Genomic DNA, 20521 nt, shown 5'->3' on the forward strand with positions numbered 1-20521 from the left:
ATTTCTGCAAATTAGTTGTTAGTTATACAAAAGGCATGATAACATATTTTGAATATGCTGTATTGCTGAAGTAAATATAGATATTAGACAAGAATACTGAACCTAATTTGTGCCACTGACACAATAACCCAAGAGCAGATTTAAACCGCAAAACTATTCTAAATGTACAATATTGTTATAAACATGAGCTGCAATAAATAAACTGTAGAATTAAACTGTAGTAGTTAGTTTGCACCTGTAATGAGTTGTATAAGTTATTAATTCAACTTTTTATGGCTCAAATCACTTAGCCCAAAAATAACCCAAAATTTCCCAGTAGTGGAAAGAAAATGTGCACACGATTAACACTGACCCCAAAAAATATTGTTCCAGCTTTCATGTATTTAACAATAAGTTGATATAGTAATTATTTTGAGAGCCCTACCTACAATTTATTCCTGAATGCCTGCAATGTTGCACTGTCTTCTACGACTGTCTCTAAATGTTACATCAGACATCAGAATTCATCTAAACAAGCACAAGCAAAACACAGAGCAGAAACTGCTCATGACCCAATGGACAAACTGACTCCAGGGAAAGTCTGCATTTTACAGTCGAATGGGTCTTGACTTAAAATGATCTGAATGAAAACTTAATAACTGCGTACAGTTTAACAGTGACAGATTGTTATATTCATATATATATACTAGGCTATATAGGTATTTGACTAATTACAAAATGTAGAAATAATGTGTTTTAATTCTAAAAATGTTGTTTACTGAAATTGTTTGAGTAAACATTACATTTGAACAGTGAAAGTATATTGATGTTTTTCAGTGATTGCCATCAACATTCCATGTGGGGGTAAAACTAACTGGAGGCACTACTCTGCCTAAAGCACTCGCCCTCTTTGTTGAAATCTAAATGCCACCATGAACACTCATATTTATCACAGGCTCCTGATAATGTGTTGTTTATGAATTTGAGTGTGTTATCACTGAAAAGTATCAATAAAAAATCATAATAGGAATGGTTTCTCAAGAGACATGCAGAGCTTAGTATAGAGAATGCAGGTAAAATCAGTGGACAAATGAAAGAAATATTACCTAGCTTCCTGTTTCAAATCCATCCTAAGGAGGACAAAAACATGGCAGGGTTTAAAGCAGCTTGGCCCTACTTAGTGTGAGCTGACGGGCTTGTCGTCTTGAAGGCCTGAATGATTTATTAAAGTGAGGAGTGGCAAAGAGGAGGGTGGCCAGGCAAGCTCTGATTAACTAGGCGAGTGAGCAAGGACAAGCATTCCTCTATTATTCATTACTCCACAGGATTGGAAAGGGAGTCGGCCACAATGACAACCAGGAAATATACTCATAAATATACAGGGATATCTCGAATTGTTTTGCTTATTTTTGTTTTTGCCAGAAAAAGTAGGTGCACAGATTTTCTGAAGACTCCTATAGCATTACAGAGGCCATGGTAGAGTGAAGAAAGGAAGAGTATGCACTGCAAACATAGCAGTGGTGGATTATTTGCAATATTGAACTGGATGGAGACTTATTTTAGCTATTTGTTGTTACATACTGATTTACTGTAACATTATGACCACTTGCAGATGAATGACACTGTTTTTTATCCTCATAATGTCATGCATATTACTGTCTGTATATTTAGAAATAAATATGCACTTTTGACACTTACCTGGCTCACTGGATCAGGGCGTAACCAAAACATTAGTATTTGAGTCATATTCACATGAAATTTGCAATCATATTTTCTTTACATGGGAACGTCTTTTAAAAATGATCCTATAGGGCTAAATAGCTACACTTACAGTTGTCTTTGTAATCTCTAAATTATAAAAATATGGGCTTGGTGAGATCACATTATAAAGTACTCCTCTGGCACAGATCTAAAACGACTCGCCTCTGAAGTGCAAGTGAGAGAACATTCAAATTTAATGACCAGTGGGTTTGCTCTTGTTATCCTCAGAATGATATTGTGCTCATTTGTCTCTGTGCATATGCTAGGACCAGCTTTATATTGTGTCTGCATCATGTTGGCTTGTGTTTTGCTAAGTTGGTTGCATTCTTACTGTGAGCGGAGTCACCTCTCTCCACAGATCTGACCTGAAGCTTGACCTGATGGCATCACCTGCTTATCTTGATGGGTATGGTTACATTTATTGGCAACATTTTTATTCTGTACTCTTCTCTTTTAATGTTACTTTTATGATGATTATTTATGTTGTGATTTGTCTGTACTGTAATTTTAATGTTTTTTTAATTCTCTAAAGCACTTTGAATTACTTTCTGTATGATTTGTGCTATACAAAAACATGCCCTGAATTCATGAATAGCAATTGCATCTTCATTGAGACAAGCAGGTAGTGGACTCTGCACCAGAAAGTTGCATAGTGCATAGTAAGCAGTCAAGCACAATTTCAAAATAAAAGTACTCACATACAGGATTCTTTTGAATTTGATACTTACAAGCAATTGGCCATGTGAGTAAATTTATCAATGGTAAAAAGTTGTAAAATATGGAACATAATGGCAGCATTTACTGTTGAAGACTCCACTATGCCTTCTCCTTTTAGTGTTTCTTTGTGTTTATTTGACCTGATCTGGCTGTCCTGTGTGTCAGGTGGAGTTTGAGATGGGCACAGACAGCAGAGGCAGTGGTCAGCACGAATAAGGCATTTCACTGCTTAGTGAGAAGTAAAAAAAGTGTGAGAACAGGGAGCAGACTGGGCAAGTCTTGGGCAGACCTGGTCCTGTCCTTTATCTACAATAATAGCTCAATGTGCTTTGTCTAGATTATAATGGGCTTTCATTGAACCAGTTCAATAAATGTTAGCTCATAAAGTGTCTGTATAGTGACTTATATCCTCAAATCAATGAACACTTACACATTCTACATGTACAAAACATCACCTTTATTACTATTCTACACAGAGAGCCCTCTTCACCATAAATTGCATATAAGCACAAAGAATGCAGTGAACTTCAAACAAAATAGTATTCACATCACTGCCTTAATTATAACAATAAAAATCATAGTACAGTTTTAAATATGCTTTAAGAAACTAGAAGCTAAAACTAACATTGTTTGGACTGGTGATGGAAGGTGGAAGAAGCCATATGAATAAACAGACCTTCAAACAAATGTGAATGTTTAATAAAGATATAATAAAAAGAGGTATTTTACAGAAAGCAATACTGGAAGCTTTAATGCTTAATGTGGCTTTTCTACATAAGTGCATGGTGTCATACCTAATGTATAGTGCCACCTGTTGGCTAGTAATGGACTTTTCACTTAAAAAAATAGCGCCATATCACATCTCAAGAAGGTGCAAAAGTGTCTGATTGGAGTAGTCTAGTTTGCTCTGGCTCACTTTACAAGCAGGAAACTAAGTAAGCACATATGCAAATGTTTTATGCAGTTCATTATTAATAAAAATGTAATAAGTCTGTGTCACAATTCACTATATACATTCCTCATTTGTAAAAGTTATACAACCTACACAGCTCTCACGGAGCACAAAACAAAAGAAGCAAAGACACATCCACTTATTATGGCATTAAATGTACAGTTTAATCTATGTTACAGTGGCAGCAATTCTCTACTATCTCAAACAGTTCCCTGCTTTTAGTCAGGTTTTTCCAGTAACAGTTAGTGTCAACAGGGACACAGTGATCTTTCATGATGACGCATAAGAAAGCAGAGCTTGTAAGTGAGAGTTTGATGTCAATGCTTCAATCAAATCCAACAATTTCGTAATAATCGTAATCTAAGGTTCTAAAGTACCAAAATAATGGTTATTGTTTTTATAGGTAATATCTCTGCTCTATGTAAGATTAGCAGCTAAACAAGTAATTTTAACAGCACATTTTGGGTTTCCAGATACTGTATATATGGATCACTACCAAGCCTGGTAGATTGCCCCAGCAGCATTGAAGGACTGGTTTAAAGCAGGTGACACATTTGCCTGGATGTGCACAAAAAAGTATACTTAACAGATATTCTTGTCAGTCAGGCCAAAATTTGACACATTTTTTCCTATAATAAAATATATATAAACACTACAGTCCATACCAAATAGTCTTCTTCAGCTTTTCAGCATATAGTTTTTGGCCGCACCTTTGGAAATAACTAAAAACCAAAGACAAAAACTTATTAAACTTTAACATCACTTGTTGGGATATATGAATGTAATTTTTGGAGCTTACCCCAAAGTAATTGTTAGGCACAAACCCTTCTCTCCCACATAATGACGCCCACCACCAGTCAGAGCCCTCTTGTTTCTGTAGGATTGTAACCATATCTCCATCCTTAAAGCTTAACTCATCAGGCGCTTGGGCTGGGTAACTCCAAAGAGCATATAGGACACCACTGTTCTCCACACCCATGGCCTCTTCCACTCCTGTAATAGGACAGTTACTTACATTTCCAAAAGGGAATAATGAGACATTGTCTGAATAATACTGTTCAAAAATCTATACTTGTGTTAAATAATGTGAGCCCAATGCAGTGTCCGTGACGTGACATACAGTATTGTACCAGAACTATGCTAATGCTCCATGTAAGCTAAGGAAGTAGTTGTGCAATAAAAAAATAAACATGTTCCTACATGTTCAAACTGTAGGAGTTGAAATTCTTGATTCACTGAATTATGATTACTAATTTATGATGCTCACCTCTTAGGAAGGTTTCACACTCCTCGAATCCAACCGCAAACGGATCACACTTTTGTGAAGCAGTTGCCCAGTCGCTTTCTGTTACGGCCATAACAGCTGCTCCATTTCTCACCAGAAACTCACAAAGATTCCTGTCATTACATGAAGCTGCACAATGCAGTGGTGTCCTATGAGCAACAAATGTTATACTACATATCAGAATACATACAAATATATGTCAGAATTCACAAGCACTATTATAATTTTCTGAGATAAGAAAATGAAATACTATGTACCATCCATGGCTGTCTGGAGCACTGACATTTGCTCCAATACGGACCAAGAAGTCCACAACATTGTAGTGGCCTCCACAGATTGCATTGTGAAGAGCAGTAATGCCTTCATCATTAGGTTGGCTGGGATCATTCATCTGCCAAAAATTTTTATTTATAACATGAAATTTTTCGGTAAATATGTTTTTCATTGAACACCAATGACATTTTATATTAGGTCCCGGCACACCTCCTGCATGGCCCGCTGCACTGTGTCCAGTTCACCCACTAGTGCCCCATCCAGAGCCAACACCAGGGGGCTCAGGCGTGCTCTCTTCCCTGATGACTTGCGCTCTCGGGGCTTACGCAGGATGGAATGATAACTCTGCACAGAGGAGTGGTGTTAAATACAGTCATAATATAAGGTCACAGACAATTTTAACATTTCTAATTGAGTTGTCTATGATTCTTACCTTGTATCCATGGGGTGGCATAGTGGTTGTAGGAAGAGAAGGAGGGGTGGCAAAATCTTCTCCATCAGAGGAGCTGCTGTTATCACTACCGGGATCCCCTTTAGAATGTCGTTCCTTTTTGCGAAAGAGCTTGCTGATGAGAAACTTATACTGGTTCGGGTCATAATGGGATGCTTTTTTTAGAGGGCGAGAGTGGTCCATGGACCCCCTTCTCTTCAGAGCACGGGGGATCTCTGCTCGAATGGCCAACAGCTCCTCCAGGTTTGGGATCTCTTGCACCTGGGCCTCAGGAGCCACCACTGGCTGCAGTCTGGTGGGGCTGAGGGGGCGTGGTGCAATCTGAGCCCCCTGGTCTCTGATGGGGTCAAGTATGGTGTTTTCATCAATTATACCCATGTGATGCATCATATCAATAGCCTCCAACTCAGCATCGACATCAGATGGATTCAGAGCTGTAAAGACACAGACATACAAGTTCAATGCAGCTGTGGGTTAAAGTGTAAGTTTATGATTTTTACAAACGTCTAGGTAAATCTTTTACCGTCACTGTACACAGGTGGCTGTCTGAGCTCAGGGGGCCTTTGTTGAGGTTGCTGTGCAGGTGGAAGAAAGTATTCCCTTGGGAGGGGTACAGTGGGCTGATAGGTTGACAGATGGGGGTTCTGTAGACGCATGATGACAGACAGAGGAATGGGTCGTCGCTGACGTTGCTGGGCCGAAGTGGGAGGAATAGAGATACGGGAGATGATAGGCTGAGGGAGGTATGGTGTAAATGCCTGTGAAGAAGCATCCGGAGGAACGGCAATACGTGTAGTACGAGGAAGGGAGCTGTATGACTGATGAGACGGAGAGCGAGACTCCTACAGCAGAAAAAAACAGGAGAAATGTGGGTGTGAACAAAATACTCAGGCACATTGTGTTGTATTTATAAATATATTCTAGGCCTACCTTTTTGGGGCTTGGCTGAAGAGGACCATCCAGGTTTGATTCCCTCCAGCTACCGCTTGACATCATAGGTCGCAGCCACTCAGTTTCTAGAGAATAGGGGAGGTCACAGTGATTTGATGCTTTTTTTACACTCAAATATTGCAAAATTATATGTAATTGTGATAAAAATAAACAAACTGTCATAGGTGTGGTGAGGTTTTCTCTCATACGACATGTCAAGATCTGTCTCACTCCATTTGCTGGGAGACTTCTGACGTTGCACATTTTCTTCTGCATAGAATATGTTGAATTGCAATGTTATTACAAAACAAAACTGAACTGAACTTTATTGACAATATACCTGCTGATCTGAAGTTTCGAGGTAATGTGCTGGATATAGAGTGAGTGAAAGCCAGTGGTGAGGGGCTTCTGTCTGGTCTTGGGGATCTTCGTCCCATCTGGGCATTGTCATATGGGCTGAGCATGTTGGAGGAGGAGTAAGAGGTAGAGGGTGTGCGGGGTGATGGAGGAACAGCTGAAGGAATGGGAGAAATGCTTCTCTCCATGTAACTGGTTGAAACACGTGGACTCCTGACAGGGGAATTTCTCCTCTGGGTTTTTGGAGACTCTTTGGGGCTGTCTATTCTGAAAGAAAAGCTGTCAGGTCCAGACAGCGACTCACGCTGAATTTTGGATGATGGAAGTTTGATGGGAGAAAAGGCAGGTGAAACTGGACAATTTTTATTGTCCGATAGTACAGAGTCCAGAGATCGATTTGTCGTTGGACTTTGGTAAAATGGTTTGCTGCTGTAGCTGTCAGTACTGCTGCCACTTGCCCCAGTTGATGTGACCAATGTGCCGGACATAGACATGGGCATGGACATGGGCTCTGGTCTCCCCCTATACTCTTTAAACGTGGTCTGTGTAGAAAAGGCCGAACATGTCAGAATCAGAATGTACTGTGTTTTTGTTTTAATGATTAAATTGTTAATGGTAATTTAATAGGGTTAACCACAGTGTGTAGCCCACAGTAAAAAAACAAATCATTAAAAACATGAGTGTACCTGTGATGGGGTGTCATTGCTGTTTGATGATGCTTCTTTGAGCATAGAACTAAATTCTTTGGATAATTCATCGGCTGTGGCAAGTGATGCATTTAGGTCTTCATTTATGGACCGGACTGTACATCAGTCAGATAAAAAAAAACAAAAAAAAACATAATTACTATGGTTGTAAGTGCACAGAACAAAATGACAGTTACGTATACACAAACTTACATAACATACTACTGCCATAGCTTGTCTGTGAGGTCATGGTAGCGGAATTCAGCTCCTGAAATTCGAACATAGCAACAATTAAAATCTGTCTTAAGACTAACATCTTAAATTGTTGCACAGCACCCTCTGCTTCAAGCTTCATCTCATTCAACAACAAGGATGCAATGTCCTAAATCAAATCATGGTCACAAAATAGATAAAATACATTATGAATTTGTTACCTACATGTTTTAACATGCCTCAATTTGTGCCAACTGTACGGCTGATAGCAGATATACACAGCGCCATTGGCCAAACAGTCCCAGTGCATGTGAAAAGAACAGCAGTTAGTCCACTCTGCTCTCTGACTAATCCACTGTCTGTGTTTCCAGGTGTTTCAGGGTGACATCACAGTCATCAGTTCAAAAGCCTCAGACAATAGCCCACACAACTCATCAACAGATTATACTGTACTAACACTCTAGACAGCTTTAAGTGCCAACAAAAACATTAGTTTAAGAGTATTGTCTTCTTAAAATGTGATTGCAATTCTGTGTGCAACAATTAAACCACAGGTAATCTAGTAACTTTTAAAGAAGATACAGCAAGATAGGCACACCCTACTAGAGTTGAAAAGCAGGACCATGACAACGGTACATTTTCTACAATGCCCTCTTAGAAAAAAATCATGTCAAGGCGTGTAAAGCATTTTATCAGTAAATCATATGCAAATGCCAATAAAGTAAAATACAATACAACTGAATTCAAATTGTCTAGGGTCTTTTATCTGAGGTTGGTGTGTAGTTTGTTAGCAAACACAGATAAGAGTTAGTCCATAAAGTCCAAAAAATAGTTTTTGAACATCAGAGGCTCTTGAGTTGCATAATTGTTCTGGGGACAGGACAGGTCGATAATAACAGTTCTGTCATGCTGTTGTGTAGCTGAGTTCAGGTCGCAGGCCCACATTCCTCACCACACCTCTGGCATTCAGCACAGACACTGTTTGAGGGCCTTATCTCTGTCAAACTGAAAAACACAACACTCTCACTGCAGTCACAAGGGTCAAACCTGAATCACACCAAATCTCTGCATCTTATCAACACTTCAGTTCATGTCACCACCACCTTTCACACTGAAATTTTGTTGAGGTATAAATAAAATGTATTAAGTCACAGTGAAATTAGGCTATAAAGCTATTCTATTCACTGTCTATGTCTCATTACAAGTCTGTGTCTGACTTATTCTTACTTAGTCATGACCATGGTAAGCTACTTAGTCACTGCTGTCACATACTTGCCTGAATGAATATACAGGCAAGTATCACAAACTAGAGCCAATGCATTAACTAGGATGAGCTGGATTTAAACACCCATGCTTCAGATTATAACCGTGAGAAATTTTAATACCTGGTAAAGATTCTTTTATTCTATTTATTATCTAAACTTATACAATAAAATTATTTATTTAAGCAGAGGAGTAATTACATTACCCAGTAGTACTCAAACTGTTTATACAGGATCCTCTGCATTTAGTCTTATTCAGACCTGGTTTATGACTGGTTGTACTAAAAAGGCCAAACAGTTTTTTGGAGGTACTTGGTATGAAAACTTTGAGAACAGCCATAGCCAAAGTGCCCCATTTTTTTTCTCCTGATAATAAATCCTACGTATAAAGTTTCTGTAGAACTCTCTCCCTTTCCCTTGTTTCACAATAGTTGGTCCCTCCTCCATATCCTTCCTCCACATTTTTCAGTATTGTAACCTAGCAAGGGACTTGGCTCAGACTGAAAGGCAAAGAGCTCTTTTGAACTGACCACTTTGTAACTTGAGTCAAAGCAAAAAGTCTATGTAGTCTTGTATGCTAGAGTTGAACTTACAATAATTAACTTGTTTATATTTGCACATTACTACCTCATGGTTCAGGACTGGGAGTCTTTCTTGATCTTCAGGCCTACTCATCAATTTGAGGCGATTAAGGCCAAGATGTGTACTTACAAAAGGAGAAACTATATAATTATAGTGTAATGTTTGTGCATTCAAAAATAAAGTTGTATTTTACCCACTGGAACTAGGCAGGATCTCTCTTGAGAATCATGACTGTGACAAAAGTGACAAACGACTTCAATGCCGCCTAGTTAAAACTTCTAATTTCTATATGCTTCTCCTGTCTGTAAAAACTCCACCCACAGTATGTTTAAAATGTACCTACTATGTTTTCCCAGGTTAGTCACTAGAATGCCATTCATTTCTATAAAGGAACAAACATGAACTGCTGTGCCAATGAAAACACTTTACCTAATTATATTTAGGGATGTCACTAAATCATATTTTAAAGTTACAATTAATGTGGGACAAAACATATTATTAGGTGAAGAAACCATTTTTAGATCACGTTACTAGTTTGACCAGCTTCACAAAATTAAATCTAAACAATATATGAAAGCAAATGTGACATAAAGAGCCCAATAAAAAAGGCATGTTAAGAAGTTCAAACAGCAAGGTCTATCACCACCATATCAGTCTGGGTTTTCTTTCAGTTATCAGACTGTTGCTATTTTTTTTAGCAATAAACTGCTTTTCCATAGAGTTGAACTGTAACTTGGCCATGTAACGTCACCTGCCTGTCTCCACGTAGATAAGTTTAATGCCATACATTAAAGGCAAAGAAATATGGTTGCATAGTGGACCTTTAACACTAATATTACATTTTGATAATTAACTTCTTTACAACATGAACCTTTAAATAGTATTATTAAATGTCTAATTCCTGACTTACAATGTTGAGGTCTTGCTTGGCACTGTGTTGCAGGGGCCCTAAAGTTCTCAACAGTACATGACAAAACCATCTCACAGTCCCGCACAACATAACAGTCATTTTTAACAAGTTGAACAACCTTTCTAATGTTGACTTTGGCTCAGCAGTGAGCAAATGTTATTAAATGTGCACTTTGAGCATGGGAGGGAAACATGCAAATTCCATTGTTGACAAATATATTTGACTCAACAGGTTGCAGCAAGCTAAAGTTTGAATGTGCATGTTGGATGGGTGCCTAGATTCTAGCCTGTCACAGTTTGGCTGTGGCTTTGAGAGGGCAATAAAAAAGACAATAAGTTGCAGCTTCAATGTTCATATTAATTACATGGTCATCAGTCAGTATGAAAAAATCACTTAGGATTCATTCCTACTTGCTCCTTTGGTGAAGTAACACTTTTCCTGCACAGCATAGGTTTTGCCAGAGGCTTGTGGTTGCAGTATTTGGTGACGTTTTGGCCAGCAGTGGCATAACATCTGATATTCATTTAGGAAGTAGCTGGCTCCTTCTCGCAAATGCCCCAAAAGGAAGAATAAGTATAAACCCTTTTCCGTAAAAAAAACCTTGTGATCAGCAGCACACACTCCTACAAGCTCCTGCTTTTTAGATCCACCCTTATCACTTTCATACGCCACCGTCTGCTAAACAACATTTTCAATAACCATGTACACACAAAAGTGACTTACCTCTTATAGCCTACTTTTCCCCTTCTCCCTGTAGAAGTTAAGTCCTTCTGAAGTCCGTATGATCTTTGTTAAGTTTGTTCGTCTTGTGGCAGTAGCTCCAGACGCTTATGTAGTCATCGCTCCACTGACTCTGGAGTCCAGCCCCTCTGTCTAGTCACCGCTGTAACCCGAGCCAGGTGTTCCTCACAGCTGTAAGGGCACATCTGAAAGACCCGTGCATCAAAATATGGATATGAAATATGGATATTCAATACTCCAAAGTAGGCTTTTGATTGAACCTAATGGGCACAGGCCTAAAGCGAAAGTAAGGCTTACCCTAATTGTTTTACTTTCTAGGAAACGTCCGTATTTTAAACACTGAGATAAACTACAAATAAATGAAACATTTATTTATAGGCTTATAAGCTATATAAGCTATCTATTGTGTTCACTCTGATTATTTGGATTATTAGACTGTTTTGCCAAAATAAAACGCTTTTGTGTTGTAGCTTATTAAAAAATATATAATAAATAAAAATTACTTTGGATTGCTTGGGACTGACTCACGTGAAACAAATCAGATAGATCGTAAACTGATATATTAAAATATTATTCTATTTCTTTCAGTACATCATGACGTCATCACGTAACCCCTGTGCGTGCCCCGCCCCTCAGTGAAGCGTTTCCGCCAAGATGGTTGTCGGTGCCTTCCCCATCGCCAAGCTCCTCTACCTTGGTGTAAGACAGATGAGCAAACCTGTGGCAAACCGTATCAAGGCTGGAGCTCGAAGAAGCGAATTCTTTAAAACTTACATCTGTCTACCGCCGGCACAATGTGAGTAAACTAAAAAAAATCACATGAATGACCGCTGGCTCACTGTGTCAGGATTGTCAGGAAAGCAAGTGGGGACGTTTGCAACCAATCAGATTTTAGTTTAACAACACATTGTCCAATCAGAACCACCTATTTATCTTTTAGCCCAATCAGAGGAAGACTATTCCTAAGAGGCGGGACCTAGTTGTCATTGAACAAGGAGTGTCTACATATACATTTTTCTTACTAAAATATCGATTTATTATAATAACTATTTATAGTCCTAGAAAGTAGATGGACACAAAATTCCAACATTGCTCTCTATGTTGTTAAAATATTATGATTTATGATAAAAATAGAAACAAAATACAAACAACATAAATCAATTTACTAAATCTTGGGATGGTTGCTACTTGATTGGGCAACAGCAGTGTATTGGATTGTACATAAAGGACGCATCTACTTGATGATCTTAAATTACGAACCTTCTATCAGTATCTGTTGGCTCAATTTATTAACTATATCTTTTATTTATTTTTTTCCAGTGTACCATTGGATTGAGATGCGAACAAAGATGCGAATCATGGGCTTTCGAGGTGCAACTATTAAACCGCTGAATGAGGAATCAGCTGCAGAACTTGGTGCAGAATTACTGGGAGAAGCAATCATCTTTCTTATTGGAGGTGGTTGTATGGTACTTGAATACAGCAGACAAGCTGCTAACTCACGTCGCAAAGAAGACGAGCTGAATGCTACAATCACAAGCTTACAGACTCAACTTGCAGAACTGACTTTAACCACAGAGACACTAGATGCCCAGTTACGAGAAGTCAATCGACAACTGTTGTCTTTCCCACTCCCTTCTAAAAAGTGACAAGAGCAGGTTGCACAATGTTCTTTGCAGTCTGATCACAGTCCTGCATTATGCACAATCCTCTGCTTCTCATAGAGAGGAAGACAAGGGAAAAGGCATATCCAGGTGCTGTGAGCTTGGGTGGTATAATTGGCTCAAGTTTTGAGCAAGTAATTGCGTGAGGTGATGCTATGATATTCATAGTACATTTATTGGTGTGAGCATGTTTATTGTAAAAAATAATCAAAGGGGACAATTAAACAGTGAATAGTCAATGTGATATGTTGGTAATATTTTGGCACAAAATATTTGTATTTTCAGTGCCTGTTTAAAGCATTTAACATTTCATGCTTGTGTCATCTTAATTTAAATGCCAAGTTGACTGGGGGTTCATTCATTGTATGTCTTTTGGACTTGTAATAAAGACATGGTGCACTTGTCTTGTTGGTGTTGTGTTTTGTTAGTAAACGTGTCCTTGGAATAATTTTGATGCAAATACATCGTCAGGTATACGACTTTTGTGAAACACAATCATAAAATTATCAGATCAGTAAAAGCAATGGCATATCACTGCAATTGACTGTACTGTGTAAAATGAACTTAAACGTTGCTCTTCCGGTCTGGCCTTCGGCCGCCAGGCGGCGCTATCTGCGCTCACACATTCTTCCTCACCCTGGACCCGCGCATCTCGGGTGAGAGCAGGTAGGCCTCGTTTCTGTTTTCATCAAAATAGTCTTTGCACGGAGTTCACGAGTGCATGCATAGTGTTAAGATGTCTTCTAAAAAGCATTATGTGAAGAATTATTCTTGTCTCTAAAAGGACATTTTTCAAAATACTAATATTTTGCGTGCAACAAATATTCTTAAAGTAGCACACGCTAGGTTATGCTATTGTTGTTAGCATCAGTTTACGCTGCTTTGTGAGAAAAAAGAAGAAATATTGTTGCACTTTGAGAGGGTAGTTTGAGATGTTCAAGTATAAATTCTACGTGTATGCATATTAACGTCGTATTATTATATAGTGGTGCATGTGTTAAAACATGTAGCTAATAAGGTTAGCTACTTTAGCATAGCGTTAGCTCGCTTGTCGCATAATAAACCGTATTTTACTAAATGATATGTGCGTATTCACCTCACAATTTATTATACAGCAACAAAGGAAGGGTTCAGATAGCTGCAATCATGGATATTGACGTGAAGAAACTGAAGGTGAATGAGTTGAAGGAGGAACTCCAACGACGCGGCCTGGACACTAAGGGCCTTAAGGCTGACCTGGTGGAGAGGCTGAGAGCCGCTCTGGAGGAAGAGGCTCAGACAGACGCCGCGGGCATAGAGGATCACGGGGACGAGGAGCAGGGGATGGAGGAGTACCCCCAAGACGATCAGGATAATGATGACGAAGAGGCTGTGCAACAAGGTAGCGTTAAGTGTTTTTTTTTTTGTAAGTTAGTGTGGATGAATACATTTGTCTTAACTCAATGTAGTTTTTAATTAACTGTAATCATCAGAAAGTGTTATCTTTTATTTACTCAGAGCCAATTGAAGGTTATGATAATGGAAATGGTAATGATGACGTTCCAGAAGGTGATTATGATGAAGGTAGAGATTCTGGCGGCTACTATGAGGAGGAAGAGGCCAATGGTGAGGCATACGACAGTCAACCGACTGAATCAAGCCACAGCATGCCTGACTTTGCAACTGATGCTGACACTTCCAAATCTGACTTTGTGCCAGAAGAAACAAAGCCTGTGCAGGAAGCAGAAGCTCCTGAAATTAAACAAAGTTAGTAATTATCCAATACTGTATTGAACTTTTTTTTGTGATCATGTTCATTCATATAAGAGAGTTGACAATTGGGCAGTGTTTTTGTCCTTTTTGATATTCAACTAAATAGTAATTCATTACCTCCACTTGTGTTTTTATAGACATCAAAGTTGAAGTGAAAACCGAAAATGCTGATGATGCGGAGCAGGGTAGTCACAGGGAGCAGGAGCAGCAGCAGCGTGGTGAAGAGAGGGCCACTCCAATTGAAGTCAAAACAGAGAGTGGAAAAGGTGGACCTCAAGGCCGCAAGAGACCATATGAAGAAAATCGAGGATATGGCTATTATGAACATCGTGAGGAAAAGCGGTATGAACGCTTGCAACTTTGAAGTTTTAGCTAGTTTTACCTTTGTGATATCTAAATATTTGCATCTATATATTGCATTAAAAAAAACTTTTAATTTTGTAGATCACGCACACCTCAGCCTCCTGCAGAAGATGAAGAGGAGAAGATTGATGACACCCTTGTTACAATTGATACTTGTGAGTTAATTACAATATATATGCACATATTTAATTGTCTTGGGGGTTTCCTAAATTGTAATCTACTCTTGTGTGTTTTATTTTAGACAACTGTGACTTGCATTTTAAAGTCTCGCGCAATCGCTACAGTGGCTATCCTCTCACCATTGAAGGCTTTGCTTACCTGTGGGCAGGAGCTCGGGCTTCTCATGGAGTTACTAAGGGTCGTGTGTGTTATGAGATGAAGGTACAAAAAATCTTTCATCTGCATGTTTCTCCTTGAAATATATCAAAATATTGAAATATTTACATATTACATACTTACTAATTATGACATATTTAATTTTCCTTAGATCAATGAGGAAATTTCTGTTAAACACCTGCCCAGTAATGAACCAGACCCCCATGTGGTTAGAGTTGGATGGTCCCTCAACCACTGCAGCACTCAGCTTGGTGAGACAAGATCTTCTAGACTTAAAATAAATCCTAAAAAAAAATATTGATTTAAGTTGGGACAACACAATCTTTTTTTGTTGCAGGTGAGGAACCTTTCTCTTTTGGGTATGGAGGAACAGGAAAGAAATCTAGCGACTGCAAGTTTGCAGATTATGGTGAACGCTTTGGTGAAAATGATGTCATTGGTTGTTACATTGTAAGTATTTCTAAAGATTACTAGAGTACTCACCTTGACTGAGGCTAATGAGTTGATGGACTTCTATTATTCCAGGACTTTGAAAGTGGCGATGAAGTGGAAATGTCCTATTCCAAGAATGGCGTCTCACTTGGAGTGGCTTTCCGAACAACCAAAGAAGCTTTGGCAGGTCGTGCTTTGTTCCCTCATGTTCTGGTGAAAAACTGTGCCGTGGAGTTCAACTTTGGGCAGAAGGAGCCCTATTTCCCTCCTCCAGAGGGATACACCTACATTGACAAGATTAACCTGGAAGATAAGATCAGGGGAACCAAGGGACCTGACAGCAAAGCTGAATGTGAGGTAAGTCTTGACAGTTGTATTGTGTATGGTAACTTCACCCATTTGTTGCTGTAATAGAGCCTTATAATAACATGGGGGTTCATGTGTAATTCAGATCCTTTTGATGGTTGGCCTGCCTGCCTGTGGGAAAACCACTTGGGCCATGAAGCATGCAGAAGCGTATCCTGAGAAGAAATACAACGTCCTGGGCACAAATGCCATCATGGACAAAATGAAGGTAATATTAAATGTTTAATAGCCTTTTTACCTCAAGTATTTGGGATTGGTGGCTAATAATTTTTGTGTTAAGGTGATGGGTCTGCGTCGCCAGAGGAACTATTCTGGTCGCTGGGATACTCTGATTCAGCAGGCCACTCAGTGTCTGAACCGCTTAATTGAGATCGCCGCCCGCAAGAGACGCAACTACATTCTCGATCAGGTACTGCACTCTTAACCACATTGTGTCTGTTCTGGACTTAGCCCGCCAATGTGCCGTCATGCTCTCTCTTTCTAATGGACTTTATTTATGTTTCAGGGATCTGTGTATTGTAGATAGAAGAAGCATTGATCAACATTTTATCACTTGCTTATCATATATTTAAACATTAATGGCTCTCATAAGTTAAAGAATATTTCATGTTTTCATCCTTCAGATTATTTTTGCACTTTGCTATTTCTTGTCATAAAACAATCTTGTTTGTCTTGTGAATATGAAAACTGTGAATAAGTAAACCATGACAATGTTAAGATGTTGAGAAACAAGTAAGCTCTGGCTGGTGAGTAAGAAAATAACTTCTGTTGCTAATTTTATAAGGCTGAGATAATTGATTTTTAGAAAGATATTTTAAGTAAGATTCATGGAACTTGTAAGTGTATTTTTATTATGTTGCCTTTTCAGGTAAGTAATGACTAACCACTTTAAATTTCTAGAGCCTTGAGGTCAGCACAGCTGCTTTAGGTAGGTTGGTCAGGAACTGATCTATCCATGGCTCTGTAAGTATGAGAAGGTAGGTCTTATATGTTTGTCCGATGTCTTCATGGGGACTTGAAAACCTGCTGTTTGGTAAGTAAAGGTAAGTGAGGGAACCCAGTAGGCAGATCCAACAATAACGCCATGTTTGCTGATTTAAAATTACCTTTGCTACACAAAATGTTTCAGCACAGTTCCCTCCCTCTTGCAGATAACATTGCCGATAAAATGGTCTTTATAGTTGTTTGTGCTTTTTTACATGCAGGTCTTGCTAAATGCTTGGTATACAGAAACACATTATTTATTGCATCACTATTTAGCTCAATATTTTGCATGGTGCTTGTACTGTTAAAATACTTGCACTATTATGGGCAAAAGAATTGCATGAATGGAATGTGATTTACAGCTTGTCGCTAAACAATTGAACCCCTTTGCAGATGTATTTCTTGACAATTGCACATATACGTGTAAATTGCATAATCAAATCTGTTAATTTGGTGGTCATGGGTTCAGCTGCTTTCATGGACACATTTTTGGGGTTCCCTGAAACTAGCACACACACTGTTAAGTACTTTGCTCTAGATGCTACAGAATGAAGGTAAGTCTGTGGAGTGATGAGAGGCCATTAGCACTTGAGTAAAACCGTAGCCTGACATCAGTCAAACCTCTCTCACTTCATTATTGCAGGATTCCAGCTTCCTTCCAGTGGAAAGCCCTTAACAAGTTAACAATAACAAACAAGCTTCTACTTCTTTCTTGTCACCATTGCTAGACAAATGTATATGGATCAGCAAGGAGACGAAAAATGCGTCCTTTTGAAGGTTTTCAACGCAAGGCTATTGTAATTTGTCCCACGGACGAGGATTTAAAAGAGCGAACGTTAAAGCAAACCAATGAGCAGGGGAAGGATGTGCCCGATCATGCCGTTTTAGAAATGAAAGGTAGGAATGCTGTGGAAGCTACAAATAAACACCAGATCTACTTTTTACTTTATCTATGTGTCTCTAAATCAAACTTGGAAGATGTCCCCTCCCCCTTACCCCATCATAAACTTTGGCCAGTTATCAGAACTTGGATATTTTTAATAATCTACACAAATTTTATGTTTTTCCCCCAACTATTTGCAATATACCATACTTTTCTTTTTTTTCCATATGAACTGCAAACTGGGTCTTAGACCTGAAAAGGGTCTAGTTAGTTATTTGCTGCACAATTGGCATAAAAGTAATTTCACTAAATGGCATTTATGCTGTAAATTGGCTTGGTTTGCAGAACTGTTTTCCTTTCACACCATTCCCTAGTTATTCATTTTGTCCCCTGTATCTACTTCCTACTGAATTCCTGTTCTTTTCTTTTGAACAAATGTTTCCTCCTTTATTTCCTGGAGGTAATGTTTGTCTTTTTACCCCACCATCTGCAATCATCTTGTATTGGTTTTGCTGACACTGTAAGGTTGTAATTTATTTTTTGTTTGTCTTCTGGTGGTGTGGCTGCTTGCCCCTCTGCTACCTCTCCTCTTCTCTCTGAATCAATCATCTCCTCTGATGGCCTGTGACCACCAAAGCCAACTTTACTCTGCCAGAAGTGTGTGACTTCTTGGAGGAGGTGACGTTCGCCGAACTGCAGCGAGAGGATGCTGAAAAGCTGCTGAAGCAGTACAACGAGGAGGGCCGTAAGGCTGGACCACCCCCAGACAAGCGCTTCGACAACCGACAGGGCGGGTTCAGAGGTCGCGGTGGTGGTGGCGGCAACTTCCAGCGCTATGACAACCGTGATGGTCCCCGTGGTGGCTACTCAAACCGCAGTGGGGAAAGTGGAGGATACCATGGAGGTAATGCAGCTTATTTTATTTTTTGTTTTTATTGAGGTTCAGACACTTATTTTAGCATGTCATTTTTTTCAGGTTATAGTCGAGGAGGCTATAACCAGAATCGTTGGGGTAACAGCTACAGAGATGCACCTGATTCACGAAGTGGATACAACCGCAATCAGCCACCTAGTGGAAGCTACAACTATCGCACAGCTCCTTACAATAAGGGTGGATACAGTCAGGTAGTTCTCTCATCATCTTCATGCTATTTGCCATATATAGGGATGGGATAAGAAATTGTGAGACAAAATAGCCACAAGATTGTGCACACATGTGGAATACAATCTTGAGATTATTTTCCGTGTGTACATTTGGATTGACAAAAAAAAGAGGTTGAGTGCTGAGGTGCATTTCTTGAGAAGCTATAGTTCCGGGAAGTCCTATTGTGACAGCAAAAGTGTTAAAGAAAATCAAGAATGGTGACGCATTCAATTTCTTATTATAAATAATGGCAAAATTGCATTTTGTCTTGTTATTGTTGACCCAATCTCGTGTCTCATCTTGTGGAAATTCTCATTCCACCCTTAGTCACAAGTCAAATGCAAACTGTATCATCTGAATGTTTTTCCATCAGGGTTATGGGCAGGGATACAACCAGGGCAGCTACAATCAGGGCAGCTACAACCAGGGTTACTACGGTAATTACAGCCAGTACCCAGGCTACAGTCAGAGCTACAGCCAGCCGGCCGCCTCTGCTCAAACGTACAGCCAGCAACAGCCGCCAGCACAGGCCCCGCCAGCACCGGCCCCAGCGCAGCAGTCACAGCAACAACAGCAGAGCTACAACCAGCAGTATCAGCAGGTAGCTCTACTATCCACACTGCTTATAAACTTTGTATTGCATTTGACTAACAAATAATTTCTTTCAACAGTATGCTCAGCAGTGGCAGCAGTACTACCAAAACCAGAATCAGTGGAACCAGTATTACAGTCAGTATGGCAGCTATGGACAGGGCCAAGGCTCTTCCTCTGGTTCTCAATAAATGTACCTGTACTACAGCCCGCTCCCATGTGTCTGACACTTCTGACCTCTGCTGCAAGTTGAATTTGTACAGTCATTAAGTCACCTAGAATATCCTAACACATAAATATCCATTCTTCACCAGTTAATGTAGACAATTTGTGTACAGATTGATGTTTTTTCTTTTGATTTATGAAGAAGTCTTACTCTAATCAGTGGCTCTATGGTGGTAGAAAATGGGTTTCAAAACATTTAATGTGTATTGAAGATGAATGTCTGCAGGTTGAGCATTGGTCACATTTCGATACAATAAATTGTAGTCTGTACAGTGTGGACAATAGGGCCAGGCAGGAAAAATCTATATAAAATACTCTGCTGCTTATGAGAGCAGAATGCATGTTTTTAATCTTTATCCCCCATTTTTCTGTTTGAGATGGAGAGCTGTAGGCACATTTTTATTTTAACACATTTTATGCTGATACCCTAGTATTTAAATGTTAATCTGCTTTTTGTTTTTTAGACCATGTCATGCTTACGTAGTCAAAAGTGCTTTTTTTGTGCCCTGTAGTTGAACCCTATTGTGACAACCCTTTTTTTTTTTTTTTTTTTTACAGAAAATTGAACAAGTAACAAAGCTGTCTTGTCTTTATACAATAAATGCAATTTGATTGCTGGTGGATTTTTATATTTGTGTTTTTTTCTTATCCCCAACACAAATAAAATGTGACTACAAGCACA

At 39.2% G+C, this 20521-nt stretch overlaps 3 protein-coding genes across 4 annotated transcripts; 2 read left to right on the top strand and 1 right to left on the bottom strand.

Annotated features, from left to right (window-relative positions):
• Positions 1-2893: 2893 nt before the first annotated feature.
• Positions 2894-11228, bottom strand: ppp1r13l (protein phosphatase 1, regulatory subunit 13 like). Of its 2 annotated transcripts, XM_033976940.2 has the most exons (14): positions 11082-11228; positions 7605-7659; positions 7392-7507; positions 6689-7247; positions 6526-6618; positions 6349-6434; positions 5942-6260; positions 5401-5852; positions 5178-5312; positions 4952-5085; positions 4677-4843; positions 4209-4402; positions 4075-4131; positions 2894-3967 (listed from the first exon to the last, which is right to left on the bottom strand). In XM_033976940.2, the coding sequence occupies exons 2-13, from the start codon at positions 7639-7641 to the stop codon at positions 4096-4098; spliced, it is 2328 nt and encodes a 775-aa protein (XP_033832831.1). In that variant the 5' UTR covers positions 7642-7659; positions 11082-11228; the 3' UTR covers positions 2894-3967; positions 4075-4095. The 2 variants fall into 2 exon arrangements, with proteins under 2 accessions (XP_033832831.1, XP_055081957.1); XM_055225982.1 differs by having other exon boundaries at positions 2894-4131; positions 11082-11224.
• A 484-nt stretch (positions 11229-11712) lies between these two features.
• opa3 (outer mitochondrial membrane lipid metabolism regulator OPA3) lies at positions 11713-13155 on the top strand. The gene is made up of 2 exons (XM_033976961.2): positions 11713-11895; positions 12420-13155. Exons 1-2 carry the CDS (start codon positions 11754-11756, stop codon positions 12746-12748), a joined length of 471 nt encoding a protein of 156 aa, XP_033832852.1. The 5' UTR covers positions 11713-11753; the 3' UTR covers positions 12749-13155.
• Positions 13156-13359: 204 nt separating this feature from the next.
• hnrnpul1 (heterogeneous nuclear ribonucleoprotein U-like 1) lies at positions 13360-20468 on the top strand. The gene is made up of 16 exons (XM_033976723.2): positions 13360-13429; positions 13879-14144; positions 14261-14509; positions 14653-14857; positions 14960-15033; positions 15120-15259; positions 15366-15465; positions 15552-15664; positions 15740-16003; positions 16098-16220; positions 16293-16421; positions 17725-17893; positions 18517-18783; positions 18856-19004; positions 19397-19624; positions 19695-20468. The coding sequence occupies exons 2-16, from the start codon at positions 13910-13912 to the stop codon at positions 19803-19805; spliced, it is 2556 nt and encodes an 851-aa protein (XP_033832614.1). The 5' UTR covers positions 13360-13429; positions 13879-13909; the 3' UTR covers positions 19806-20468.
• The last annotated feature ends 53 nt before the right edge of the window (positions 20469-20521 follow it).

This window comes from Periophthalmus magnuspinnatus, chromosome 13, assembly GCF_009829125.3.
Source record: "Periophthalmus magnuspinnatus isolate fPerMag1 chromosome 13, fPerMag1.2.pri, whole genome shotgun sequence".
In the NCBI taxonomy this organism is placed as follows: domain Eukaryota; kingdom Metazoa; phylum Chordata; class Actinopteri; order Gobiiformes; family Gobiidae; genus Periophthalmus; species Periophthalmus magnuspinnatus.